The sequence below is a fragment of the Protopterus annectens genome, chromosome 7.part0 (assembly GCF_019279795.1).
Source record: "Protopterus annectens isolate FY-2018-M chromosome 7.part0, PAN1.0, whole genome shotgun sequence".
NCBI lineage: Eukaryota > Metazoa > Chordata > Ceratodontiformes > Protopteridae > Protopterus > Protopterus annectens.
In genome coordinates this window covers 204,409,564-204,424,646 of record NC_056739.1, presented here as the reverse complement: position 1 = coordinate 204,424,646, position 15,083 = coordinate 204,409,564, and the positions used below count along the sequence as shown (strand labels likewise).

The following is a 15,083-nucleotide window of genomic DNA, read 5'->3' as shown; positions in this document are numbered from 1 at the left end:
TAAGAAACATCTATCTTCAATACCACATTTAGAGTTTGCTGAAAGGCAGCCACTGTCTACCAAAAATGACAGTCTAGGGACTCCTTGTCCAAATACTGGGGATCCACTGTGGAGAGGGCAGCTACACTGTATACCAACTGAGAAAAAGTTTAAGAAAGCAGTTTAAAGGTAACACACCCTCTACAGACCCTGCAGTCAATGCTATTTAACCCCAGGGTAGTGCAGAAATGAGGTCATGCACTCACAGTGATCTACTCCCAGTACAGTGAAGAAAATGCCACTGAACTACAGTATCACTGATGGTACAAAATGGTGAAAGTTAGCATTGGAATCAAAGATCTCTGGGCATGAGGCAGTGACAATCATAGAATCACAGGCTGCTGGGTTCAAGATGTTAGAAGAGGTAGTCCGTGACAGACCTGGGAGAAATGGAATAGGAGGCTTGGTCAAATAGTGATCACTAAAGATTATAATTAGTATAAAACCACAACAGGCAGGGACAGATTTAGTATTCACGTGACTATTTTCTATTCACTGTGTTTTTAACATTCAGAATAAATACAGAAACACAACACAGTTTATTATCTAACTTACCTCTGAAACATACTGCAGCATTGCCATTCGAGCCACTTTCTCCTGGATGGCTCCAAAATTGTGGATCTTGTTCCCAAATTGAGTTCTGTTTGCTGCATGGTCAACCTGCCAAAGACAAGAAAATATGGTTAAGGATTACATTTCTCTACTTCAGTGTCAGTGGCTCAACAGATAGCAGACTCGCCTTTGGTGCGGAAGGCTGTGGATTCTAGTCCCACACCAGGTAGATCCATCAATGACACTGCAATTCAGCTTAAGGAAGGTGTTGCACTCACAGTGTGCCATCCTTTGGATGAGATGTTAAACTGAGGTCCCATCTGCTTGCGCTGGTGGTAGCTCAGGTGTATGTAAAACATCCCACGGCACCAATCGAAAATAACAGCCGTCCTTTACTTTGCACAAATATATGTATTATTTACAAAAATACAAAATAAATTATAAGCATATTTTCAGTACTGAAAAACAAAAAAATGCATTTCAACAAAGCTACAAATCACATATCTATTGACCCCCACTCCTTTTTCCGCAACCACCACTTAATCTTTCTCACAATATCTGGAATCACCCAATTACCATTAAACAAAATGTCAATCTCTGATTCCAAAAATACAATACAATACAAAACATTTTCTTACCTAGCTTTTTAAGATTTTTTTTTTATCCAAACCTTCATAACATCCATATTCAGTTGTTCATATCCTTGAAATTCAGTCAAAATATTTTCTATTAATACTTCCCATAACTTTCTAACTCTTTTACAGTTCAAAAAAACATGACCCGAGTTTTCTAATTCCCAACAATAAAATCAGGACCTCTCATTTAATTTTACAAGGCATATTTGCCATCACAGGTAAATCTCCACAGAAAATCATTTTTCATGGACCAAAAATTTCTTTATATCTCTATTTTTTTCTGTTAAATTATTCCATGGATTAACATAATAATATTCTATCATAATGGTCTACACCATATATTTTGGTTATTCTCAACTACTATATTTAATTGCCACATCCTCATTTTTTCTTTGCAACTTATTTATTCATTCCACCATTCTCTTTCACTTTTATTTAATCTTATTAAATCAAATTCTTTTTTATATTTTTCCTTAAACAATTTTCTCATACTCATCCCAATTTATCCATTCTAACACTCTAAATAAATTTAGATGCACCATACTCAATTGGATTTAATAATCCCAAACCTCCTACATCCTTATCTACATATACAATTTCCCTCTTAAACTGGATTCAGCCTAGAATCTCAAATAAATCTAAATATTAATTCAATATTTTTTCTATATCTTTAGGTAACGTATATATACTCACCATATATGCAGTCTTCCCCATTCACAATGAATTAGTCAAGTGAACTTTTTATTATAAGATAATCTATATTTATTCTATATAATACCCAACTCTCTTAAATCCTGTACAATTTTATCCACTGTTCCTTAATAACTTCATTAAATTCAACAGTAATACCCAATACCGAAATTCCACCAGTCCCAAAATTAATGTTCTTTATTACTTCTTCAAGACCAATTCCTTTAATTTTATTGCTATTAACATACATTCCTAAGCTTTGCAAAAAGTCAATTGTTCTATCAAAAATTTGTTCCATCCTTTTACTATTTTTGATTACTAAAATCATATCATCAGCATAAGATACAATAAATGGATATTCAATACCATCATTTTCTGCATAAATCTTGCCTCCATTATATCTTCATTTATTTTTGCCACTATACAGTTCATAACCTTAGCAAATAATACACTACTCATAGGACATCCTTGTTTCAATATTCTCTTCATCTTTATTTCCTCACTAAACCATCCAGTTATCAATACTTTAAGATTACTATTCTCATATACTGACTGAATTGCTTTCTGTATTTTAATGCTCATGTTATAATTTTTTTTTCAAAATTCCCCACAATACTTCATGATTTATTGTGTCAAAAGCCTTATTTGCCTCCTATCAACATTTTCCCTGTATTTCCTTGCTTTTTATCACCCACTATTTCCCTATCATCTAACACCTTATTTACCGAGTTTTCCATCTGTATTTGTAAAATTTTCATGAATACCTTGCAATGTCTATCTCCCTCTTTTCTCCTTTCTTCCAAATGAATTTCAATCCTCCATCAAGTATTTGTGTATATAGAATACCATCTTGCAACCATTCATTCAATAAACAAATCTTTCATTTTGCCAAAGTTCCATGTACTTATACATTAAATACCCAATCCCGTCCAGACCAGCAGCTGAATCAATATTATTTTTTCAGTACTAAATCCAATTTTGCCACAGTAATCTATTTACCTATATCTTTATTTATACTTTAAACTTCTTTACAATCCATTCATTATTTCTCTATAATTCTAGCTGTTTGTCTTTTTAATAAATTGACTATACTATTCATAATCCCATACCAGTTTCTTTGTTACCATCCATTTCTCATGTCTCAATTCTCTAATTATCCCATTGTCTTCTTTACCTCTCTTAGCTAAATAGGGTGAAACTTCCTTTTTTACCTTGAACAAAATACCTTTGTTTATAAAATAACCCATTATTTTATATATTTCGGTTTCTTTCAAATAATAAGCATTTTCATTTCTATCCAGAAAATCTAATTATTCTGCAAGTCCAAATATTTCTGTTTTTCTTTTTGTCTTAATACTTTCTCTCATGTTAAATAGTCTGATTTATATTTTCTTTAAATATTAACCACCATTCTATCCGGTTTAAATAGCAATCTCTCACAGTTAAATGCTCCTTTCACAACTGTATTACATTATCCTTTCCTTCTTCATATCAACAATTGTATTATATTATCCTTTCTTTTTTTCATACCAATTAATCTCATTAATTATTTTAATCCCTTTCCAAGTTGTATGTATTCCTCATCTTCCTCATTTTCTATCCATAAAGCATATATGAAAATCCTGTCTGAACTTTATCTCCTATCTTAAACGTTATACTATCGGTAATCAGTTTCAGATCTAGTACCTCTCCTATATGTATATGTATTTGAATTCCATAACCTTAATCCTCCACACCTCATAATTTCTTTCAGAACATTTTTATCTGTTTTATCAATCCTTTTTATTTTCCTTAAATCACAATTAAAATCTCCTACCATTATAATATTCATATTTACTAATACATAATCAAATATTTCTTTAAATGTTTCCCTTTCTTTATATGTTACATATGAATAAACTGCAATAATTCTTTTCCCATGTAAAATCTACCACTGTTAGTTTTCCCACTCTAAGGTGACACCTAAAATCTTCCCCAAAAGGTCTCCAAACTCATAGCAGTCTCAAAAAATAAGTCACAAGATGTCTAATTTTTAATCAAAATAAAAACTAAAGGTACAACAACTGTGTCCCAGATCTCAGACCTGTCCAATGGCTTCTCTACTTTGCCCTGTATACTATGAACTTCTGCTTTTCCACAGTCTCTTTCTTCTCCTTCACATTCTTTATTACAGCATATCTGAACAAATTCTCTAAACCACTTTTTTCTTCTTCCAAGACCCAATCCATCACCTCCTCATGATAATTCATTTCCACTCTCCGAGTCCTTTTTATTAAACTGCTGCAATAAATTATCCTGCAACCCTGCTGACTGGAGAGCTATAACTATCGCCTCTGATTGCTGTACCTTCACACCTCCAAAGCCTCAAAAACATTTACACCAGGAAGAACTCCTCCAAATCAGCAAACCAACCCTGCAAATGGTTCTCTTCACCTCCAGCACTTCCCTCCATTTCTGTAACACACTCCTCCATGCTTTGCAATCCTCTCCCAGCCACCACTGTGCTAGCAACAGAATGTACACATGTAAACACTTGTTGGCCGTAAGGACCACAAGCCCTGTAATGAGTAGGGGAAGTTCACTGATGCCCTGGTCAAATTTTCCCTAACAGTATAAATACCACCTTGGGTCTCCCTTGAAAAGAGGATACTAGCCTAGTGGGACTAACCCAGTCAACAAAGCATAAATAAATAAATAAAACAGCACCTCCATTTTGTCTCGTGCTCTTTACATGCTCCTTACTGTGCTTCTGGCTTAATTGCCCTTGGGCAGTACGTGAGAAATTTTAATCCCTACATTTTAACACTTTCATGCAGCAGAGGTTCATTACTTTTTCTGGTCCCCCTGGAAACAAATCAGTGTGCACACTTATTTCAGCAAGCTAGCAGCAACCTATCAGCTCTAATTCCAATTTTTGTTTGCCATAGTCTGCTGCCTCTTGACTACCATAGCTATTTATTTTTCTATAATTCTGTAAAATGTGGCAAATGTAATGCTGCCACAACAAATTCATGCTTGTGTCTATTCCTGACATCTACATCCACCAACACAGCAGTAAAAAAAAGTAAGACTGTGATAAACCCGCTGTGAAAACATCATCAATTCTACACAGTTTAACTGCACTGGCAACCTCAGTCTGGACTTTTTAGAAAATCTGTGCAGAAAAAGAGAATCAAAAACAAGGCTCTACCATTGGGCCAGTCTGTACTGCTGGTTTTAATACAAACACGAGAGCAGACCATGAACTGTAACAATGATAGCTCATGCATACGTAAAAGTAAGAAGCCAAAATGTGTGCTTTTAGCAACTGAAAGCTAGCATGCAAAGCACGTTTTCTACTGCCTTTTTGGATTTGTGCAACAAATTAATTAATAATAATAAGGATGATAATACATTTTAACATATTATGTACAGGATTCTTCTTGTTCCTTGAGCTGTCCTCTCCACCCCACTGTACTTTTGCCTGATCAGTTATTTATACCCCCCCCCCCAGTGTAAAATTACTGGGTTAGATACACAATGGGTCTGGAAGGCTGTCAAAGTCATTAACATTTACGTTGTCAGGCTGTAATGGGGGAAATAACTGTTTTCTACCATAGCCTGCTTTCAATCAAATCATAAGCACAAGGGCTCTCTGCACAATGGGGCATTAACCTACACAGTATTCTCCTAAACAAATGTCTCATCTGCTATCTGAGGTTTTACTATATGCTTTGAGGAGCTGTGTGGGTTTACATTCTAAGCCTCTCAGATGCCCTGCACTATGGATCCCACTGCCAAGTATTTTACTGCAGTCATCAAATGGGCTTTTGCATTTCATGCCTTATAACGTTTAGGTAATAAAAATTACATTATAAGTACACTTTGAGCAAACTGGTCATTCTTGTGTTTTCCAATATTTATAAACAAAATAATGGACTAGCAGCATACTATAAAAAAAAAAAAAAAAAAAAAAAAAAAAAAAAAAAAGCCCTTAAATTGATGTGTTTTTGGATGTAATAAATTCTGGTTTGCAATTCCTGATTGGCGTTTTTTGTGTTTTCCAGTGTTGTATCTTTATTTATTTCATTTTCTTCTCTATGACAAACAGTACTTTCAGTGCTGGCATGCAAGATACAACATGAAAATGCAATAAAAATAGTAAGAGTACAACTTCTTCAGGAAGGCTTCCTTTAATAAACAAATACTTCAGAGATTTCAGTTTGTTTAAAGGAGTACCATTAAATTTATACGATCTGTCAAAGAGCTGAATGACTACTTCATTTCTTTATGTATATATTTATTACAACTCTGCTGTCACTGGGGACAAAGCCCTGAATACAACCCATGTAAACCGGAGTTTGATTAGAGGGCTCAGGCATTTGATGAAGCTGGCAGGTCAAGATGGGCGTGATCATCCTGAGGGGAAGGTGGGGAAGAGCAAGCTGCATACTGCCATGACGCCTTGGAGAAGGAGTGGTGATGAAAATGTATGGCACAGGTGTGGGTGTTAGACTCATCAAGCCACTTCCTAGTGGCAGCCTTTAATGAAGGTATGTACAAGCATGTACTTGCATTGGGAAGGCACTGCATGCCTCATCAGTGACACAAACTAGAAGCCTCCCCCCCAACACTAGGAAGCCAGCACCCTCATGGCTTCTTTAATGAAAGCTTGGACTCTGATCCCAGCTTAAAGTCCTTGAATTCCCGAGTAGGCTGTTTCCAGTCATTTGAGGCTTTATGGTCTGCAGTTACAGGGGCAAAAATCACTTAGAGAAAATGTATACACACACACACACACACACACACACACACACACACACACACACACACACACACACACACACACCCCTATATGTTTTGATAAACAAGATGTTCAAATGGGTTGACACTGATTTTTCAGTGCAAAGCCCCAGACCAAGATTACAGCTTATATTCACAGAAAACAATACCAAATTCTATTTCAAATAGGGTTTCAAATTCAGAACATTTTTTATAAAAACTCCACAAAACAAACCTGTACACTAAATAGCTGTATGAATAATTCAAGAAGTATCTCTTATGCACTCCTTTGTTCCCACACCACTCATCTAGTGTTCCACCATGAACAAATTCATCACCACAACATTCTTTTGCAATAAGCAAAAAAACTTACTTCTAGGAAGCTACAGTAAGAAACTTTTAAACGCATACATGTTTGTGAAATCAACTGCGAGCTATGCTTCTACCCAAGCATCAGGTGTCTCCAAACCACCAAAGTACTTGACTAGTAAAATAAACTAACCACAATTTTAGACTACATAAACCCCACCTTTTTAACAGAACATTCTGTTTATTATGATATACTAGTGCAATATTTAAATCAATTACTTTTCTAGTCTGTTAAAACAGCTTCAAAATGAAATTGGTTATTAAGAATTTCTATACACTTCAAAAATTAAGTAAAAAAGACATTCAGGTTACATTAATGAAAATGCTGTCTTTTACACAGATTTGTCTCTATAATGCTTTGTGTTTTACAAACAGGTTAAAATTAAAAGCTAAAAAGCGTATCATCATCATCATCATCACTTTTTGTAGAAAACCCTTCCCTCATCATGCTCTCCAAACAATACACCTCTAAAAATTGAAAATGTGGTTAGGGGCCAAGGTACTTGGGTTGATAGCTCTCTCTCTCTTGATGAACATGTAACAATGGTCAGGAAATCATTTTACTCAGTCCAGCCAAATTGCCAAATGAATATCATCAAGGTCTAAAGAGGTAATCATTCTATTACACTCGACACTCATCAGGTCGGTTACAGAGTACAATGGAATATATTGCAATAAAATATCAAACAATTAGACCCCAAAGGTTTCCAACTAAAAAAAATCACAAGGCTAGATTCCCTGCGCTACCAGGAAAGGCTAGAAGCTCTGTCCATTTTTTCAATGTTTTATAGACTTTGAGCAAAGGACCCCTGTCTGGCTAACCCTTGGCAATTTAAAGACCCAGTTGCCCTAGACCTCCTGTTTCTCTGCAAGAGCAACATCTACACCAATTCAAAAAAAAAAAAAAAAAAAGAAGGACCTAAATCTTCACCAACAGATAAATAAAACATGATGGTGGAACAAGGTTTATAACTCAGTGCCTCACAAACCTCTGGAATAAACTTCCCTTCACGTTAAAGACCGTAACTCACCATTTTCTTTTAAATATAAAAGAGATGACAGCATCTGCACCCGTGAATTTACTCCTTTCTAGAGAAAGGAGGTGTTACCCGAGGAAGAGTACCAAGGTGAAAATGGTCAGGACAGCCATTGGTCTTGGAATATCTATCAACCTAGATATTCAAGTTGTCTTTAGAATGTCCCTGTCTTTATGGAAAATTATGAAGGGCTCCTTAGTCAACAGGGCTTGCAGCTCTGACGTCTTTTTTTGCAGATGTTATTGCTATCAAGAAGATGGTCTCCCAGGAGAAGAATCTGAGGTATGCCAAAGCTGCAGGTTCAAAAGTGTCTAATTTTACCTGCTCAAGCATGAAATTAAGATCTCATGGAATAGGAATGGCTTTTCTCAGTGGCTGAAGGTGATTCTCCCCTTGAAGAACTACCTGACCTGAGTGAAGCTCACAAGAGTTGGAAAAAGACTGTTTGTAAATACTGAGCCTTGCCCTTGGGGAGGTGCACTCTGCACTCTTCTGTGCTTGGAGTTGCTACCAGGAAGCTTTGACCTGCATGGGAACAGACTTGACTTGGAGAAGTTCACAGAAAACCTAAGACAATCAAGGCAATCATAGGCTGGTACTAGGCTATCGGCCCTAGGGGCCTTATACAAGCCTAGCCTTAACAATTCCCTGGATATTTACTTCCCTGGACCCCTGTCTAGCAGGGCGATTGACAGGAAATTCACCCCAGGGATCACATCTCCCAATCCATAATAATCTTCTGGCTGTGCAGTCCCTGCTACTGTGTTTGGGCCTACAAGATCCAGTCATCCAGATATCGGTGTATGTGGGCACCCTTCAATGTCAGGAAGGCTACCACCAGGGCCAGATGACTTCTTAGATATCAATGGAGCACCAAAGAAACAAAAGGGTAAGGAAGTAAACTGATAACACTGGGGACAGTCTGAACCTCGGGAATTTTCTGTGGTCTCTGAGGATCCAGATTTGCAAGTATGGATCCTTCATCATCTAAAAAGACCTTAAAGGTTGAAAAGGAGTAATGACTGCAAAGCAGCATAGTTAAAAAGAAGATGAGCTTTAGCTTCATAAATCAGCTTCTGAGACACTTTTCCAGTTAACTCATTAACCGTGAGTACTGTCTCACAGCGCGCCCCTGTGCTTACATCCGAGCTCGCTGTGAGACAGTAGTGTAACTGTACGCAGTTACACCAGAGTCCCTTCCACAAGTGCATCTAACTTTACAGTCATATTGTAGCTCCACTGTTAAAAAATAAGTTGAAAAAGTACCTGAACTTTTTCAGGTACTTTCTCAACTTACTTTTCAGTGTGGAGCTACCTCATGTTTATATTTGACTTTTCGGAGAAAATCGGCTATAAATAAAAGTAACCGCAGTAAGGCAATTCTCCATACAGTGCAAGTGGTGGCAGCCAATCGATTTATTTCACTTCAAGCCACCACTTACACCTGTAGTAGTACTGTAAGCTGAAAGCAACTGATTAAGCCCCTGGACTGCCCGGTGCTGCATTCTTTTTATTTTTCAAGATACAGCTGGAACTAAAAACTAGAATATATTGCCGAAGCTGAGAGGCATACTTAGCCGTTGAATAAGTATATATAATGTTGTAGTTGCATGTTGCCCTGACCAGTTACTAGCCTGTACACATTTTCCCATGTCTGTATTTACTGTGATTATAACCAAAAATAAGCGGCTAAGGCACACAACCACTGTAGAAAAAAGTCAAAAGCGGTTTGCTGAAATATTTTCTGCTACTTTAAGTATCACACTTGTTACATTTGAGAATTAAACAGGAGGATTTTACAGCATCAGTCCTGCACCTATTGCAACTAGTTCTCGGGGATAACTTGCTCTAAACCCCTTATCTGACATTAGGAACAGCGCAAGGTAGACGGGAGCTGTGTGTGTCTGTATCACTATAAAGGTCACATCTGCATAAGCGTTTACCTAAAAAATGTTGCCCACTTCATTAACATTACATATCTTTAAATGGGATGAAACCTTATGGGTCATTTTGATCATTGACACTTTTGTCTGGAATTTACTGGTGCTTGTCACGATTCTCTGGTTAAAAAAAGTTCTACAGGATACCCCACAATCTGGTAGCCGTCATGGCTGTCTCACATGTAATGGTAGTAGCTTTGGTGATGCCCTTCAGCCTAATAAATGAGCTCTCTGCCAGGAGATGGAGAATTGGAAGACTTATTTGCCATATCCGGATTTCTTTTGATGTTTTGTGTTCCACAGCAAGCATTTGCAATGTGACTGCTATTGCCCTAGACAGCGCGCCTCCCCCTTTTTAGAGCTGTGGTACAAACATACTCATTTTAAATAAAAGAAATGCATTGTTTTTTACTCAAATCAGAAAAATGTACAGCCAAAACGGTATAATGGTACATTTGACTGTACATTTTTCTGTTCCAACTTACTCGCATTCTTTTTTTATAATGGTTATGTCAAGGATGCATCAGAGCTGTGATGAGCTTGTCATCAGGTGATCAAATTCTACTATCCAGGATAGCTTCTTCAACTGGGTTTCTGACTGTAGTTAAGAGAAGGCACATTTGGTGACTGTCCGAAGTTAGCACTTTGTGAAAAAAAGTAAGCCCTGTTCATGACTTTTATTTTATAATCTGTCTTTGTTGGCGGGGGATATGGAGGTGAATGGCCTGATTTTCACTGTAAGGTGGAAGTGGCCAGCAGGCAAAATGCAAACGTACTTATAAATCAATATTAACTTTTTGAATTGCTGTTTCCTGTTCTATCGCAGTCGCGTCTGTTGTAACGTAATGAAATGCAGGTAATCTTCTTTAATCATGGGCTATAAAGTTGCTGCATGAGGTTTGTATGTTGCCGTTTTGGCTGGGTTTTGTTGCTGTGTCTGCTACTATTGTGTTCTTTTTGCAAGTGGGAGTTGAAGATGCTGTTGAATATACGGATGAGAGCAGGCTGTTAGTGGGGCAACATTCCAGTGCTTAGAGGTGCTAAACAAGAGACAAGCAAATTATTGCGGTGTCTCCTACTATTGTGTTCTTCTTGCAAGTGGGAGTCAGAAGATGCTGTTGAATGTAAGGATGAGAGCAGGCTGTTAGTGGTGCGACATTCCAGTGCTTAGAGGTGCTACATTCCAGTGCTTAGAGGTGCTAAACAAAAGACAAGCAAATTAAGCTGCCTAAGAATGCAAGGGCACCTCTGCAAAACTTTAGCGCAAGTTGTTAACTTCTAAATTAATTTAGTAAAAAAATAAATCACCATAAAATGCTTGTGTGTGAAAAGATCCTATCAAAGCCAAGTCTCTGACAAGGAAAGGAAAGCAAACCTTGCTGTCTTTAGTAATTTATAAAATAATTTTATTAAAATTTTCCAACATGGTTGCTCCAGTATGTCTGCTTATGGTACATATAATACAGCAGCCTCTATACAGCCAGTGACATGACTACAGAGTTCCTGAAAGCAATTGAGATTAATGTGCCTTTGAGAGAGTTAAGGTTAACGGAGATTGAGTCAAATGATTACTAAGTGAATGACCATCTTTAGAAAAGCTAAAGCTTTTTTGAGACAGCAGCTGTATATGTGCATGCCTCTTCATGCATTCATCTCCATGATGTATATTGTAAATTCCTATGAACCTATAAAGATGCTGATACATATATGGCATTATGGAAAACTCAAGGCAGCTGAACTGACCAAGTTATCGTCCTCTCCCTTAGAGTTAAAAAATAAGAAATGATCTAGTACACTCTAAGTTTTCAGTGAACGTGCTTAATAACTTGTACCATGAACTTCTTCTTTCGGCTGCTCCCGTTAGGGGTCGCCACAGCACATCAACTGTTTTCATTTCTTCCTGTCCTCTGCATCTTGCTCTGGCACACCAACCACCTGCATGTCCTCTCTCACCACATCCATAAACCTTAACTTAGGCCTTCCTATTTTCCCGTTACCTGGCAGCTTCATCCTTAGCATCTTTTTCCCAATATACTTTGCATCCCTCCTCAGCACATGTCCAAACCAACGTAATCTTGCCTCTCTGGCTTTGTCTCCAAACCTTCCAACCTGGGCTCTCTAATATACTTATTCTTAATCCTGTCCATCCTCGTCACACCCAGTGCAAATCTTAACATCTTCAACTCTGCCACATCAAGCTCTGACTCCTGCCTTTTTGTCAATGCCACTGTCTCCAACCCATACAACATAGCTGGTCTCACTACCCTCTTGCAGACCTTCCCTTTCACTCTTACTGGTACTAGTATGTCACAAATCACTCCTGACACTCTTCTCCACCCAAACCATCCTGCCTGTACTCTATTCTTCACCTCTCTTCCACACTCACCATTACTCTGAACTGTTGATCCCAAGTATTTAAACTCATCCACCTACGCCACCTATACTCCCTGCATCCTCACCATTCCTCTATCCTCCCTCTCATTCACACACATATATTGTCTTAGTCCTGCTGACCTTCATTCCTCTTCTCTCCAGAGCATATCTCCACCTCTCCAGGGTCTCCTCCACATGTTTCCTACTCTCACTACAGATCACAATGTCATCTGCAAACATCATAGTCCACGGGGACTCCTGTCTGATCTCGTCTGTTAACCTGTCCATCACCATTGCAAATAAGAAAGGGCTCTGAGCTGATCCTTGATGTAATCCCACCTCCACCTTAAACACATCCATCACTCCCACCTCAGACCTCACCGCTGTCACACTACCCTCGTACATATCTTGTACCACTCTTACATACTTCTCTGACACTCCCGACTTCCTCATACAATACCACAACTCCTCTCTAGGCACCCTGTCATATGCTTTCTCTATATCCACAAAGACACAATGCAACTCCTTCTGACCTTCTCTGTACTTTTCCATCAACACTCTCAGGGCAAACATCGCATCTGTAGTGCTCTTTCCTGGCATGAAACCATACTGCTGATCACTAATCATCACCTCCCTTCTTAACCTATCTTCCACTACTCTTTCTCATAACTTCATGCTGTGACTGATCAATTTAATTCCTCTGAAGTTACTACAGCTCTGCACATCACCCTTATTCTTAAAAATCAGTACCAAAACACTTTTTCTCCATTCCTCAGGCATCCTCTCACTTTCCAAGATTTCATTAAACAATCTAGTTAAAAACTCCACTGCCATTTCACCTAAACACTTCCATGCTTCCACAGGTATGTCATCTGGACCAACAGCCTTTCCGTTCTTCATCCTCTTCATAGCTATCCTTACTTCCTCCTTGCTAATCCACTGCACTTCATGATTCACTATCCACACATCATTCAACCTTCTCTCCCTCTCATTCTCTTCATTCATCAGCCCCTCAAAGTACTCTTTCCATCTGCTCAACACACTCTCCTCGCTTGTGAGTATGTTTCCCTCATTATCCTTTATCACCCTTACCTGTTGCACATCTTCACTAGCTCGTGTCCCTCTGTCTAGCCAATTGGTACAGGTCCTTTTCTCCCTCCTTAGTGTCCAACCTTTTATACAACTCTTTATACGCCTTATCCTTAGCCTTCGCCACCTCTCTCTGCCATGCACCTCATCTCCTTATACTCTAATCTACTTTCTTCATCTCTCTGACAATCCCACTTCTTCTTCGCCAACCTCTTTCTCTGTATACTCTCCTGTACTTCTTCATTCCACCACCAGGTCTCCTTGTCCTCCTTCCTCTTTCCAGATGTCACGCCAAGCACCTTTCTAGCCATCTCTCTTACTAGCTCTGCTGTAGTTACCCAGCTATTCGGTAACTCTTCACTGCCACCCAGTGCCTGTTTTAACTCTTCCCTGAACATCACCTCACAATTACCCCTTTTCAATTTCCACCATTTGATCCTTGGTGCTGCCCTCACACTCATACTCCTCTTCTTGATCACCAATGTCATCCTACAAACCACCATCCTATGCTGCCTAACTGCACTTTCCCCTGCCACCACTTTACAGTCTCCAATCTCCTTCAGACTGGCCCTTCTACATAAGATATAATCCACCTGTGTGCATCTTCCTCCATTCTTGTATGTCACTCTATGCTCCTCCCTCTTGTTAAAATACGTATTCATCACAGCCATGTCCATCCTTTTCGCAAAATCCACTACCATCTGACCTTCTGCACTCCTTTGCTTAACACCATACCATGGACTAGGAAATTTAATTTATAGTCAACAGACTGTCTTATGTACTTATATTACTAATGAAACACCTGATGCATTTATGAGATGTGACTGACTACCAAGAAGAATTTGACAGCTGTTTACCAAAATTAATACTCTGTAAAGGCAACAGCCGAGGCGCTAGAGACGACATTATAAGGTTTTATTAATAAATTCATTCTGGTGGAAAGTTGAGCTGTTTTTCACTGGTCTTTCCTGTGGTTATAATAATTTTGTTTTTTGGTTTAATTTTAATCTGTTCTCATTCAAGCATTATGTTAAGTTTTTGAAGCCCACATCAAGGTTTTGAGTAAAGCACTTCAGGTTTTCTGATTTACACAGCAGTGCCAAATCACTGGTGCACTGGATAAACATTGCATCTTCTGCTTGCTCATACTTTGCTAGGAAATGAATGAGAGGCAGTACTGTAGCAAGAAAAGGTTAAAAGGGGACCATTGCTCCAACAGAAAGCTAGAAAGGGGCACATTCCACAGTGACTGATCAATGCGTGTGCAGTACTGGGACAATGGTTGACATTGTGGCTCCTTATGTGAAAACATTAGTACCATTCAACATTAGTACATGTAGTAAAAAGGTTGTGTAGGCTGTTTGCTACAGTTCAGAGTCTATGAACTTACAAACTCCACCCACACTTACTTGCATCAATCTAACTTAATCCTTACACATAACTACCACCTGCGCCTTACTACACTCTATCACTCACTATGTACAGTTCTAGCATTAATACATCGTACATCCTACTCTACTCCTTCATACTGCTAAACACACTTCTCATCTCTTACTCCCTCACCTACCTTGAAAACAGAAAATTATTTCTATCCCACC

At 38.3% G+C, this 15,083-nt stretch overlaps 1 protein-coding gene across 1 annotated transcript in view; it reads right to left on the bottom strand.

The window, feature by feature from the left end:
• Positions 1-15,083, bottom strand: part of ACADVL (acyl-CoA dehydrogenase very long chain) — an 808,259-nt gene that overhangs the window by 238,099 nt on the left and 555,077 nt on the right. Inside the window, exon 11 of the mRNA XM_044076702.1 lies at positions 595-699. Coding sequence (XP_043932637.1) covers positions 595-699 — 105 coding nt within the window. The remainder of the gene's footprint in view (positions 1-594; positions 700-15,083) is intronic.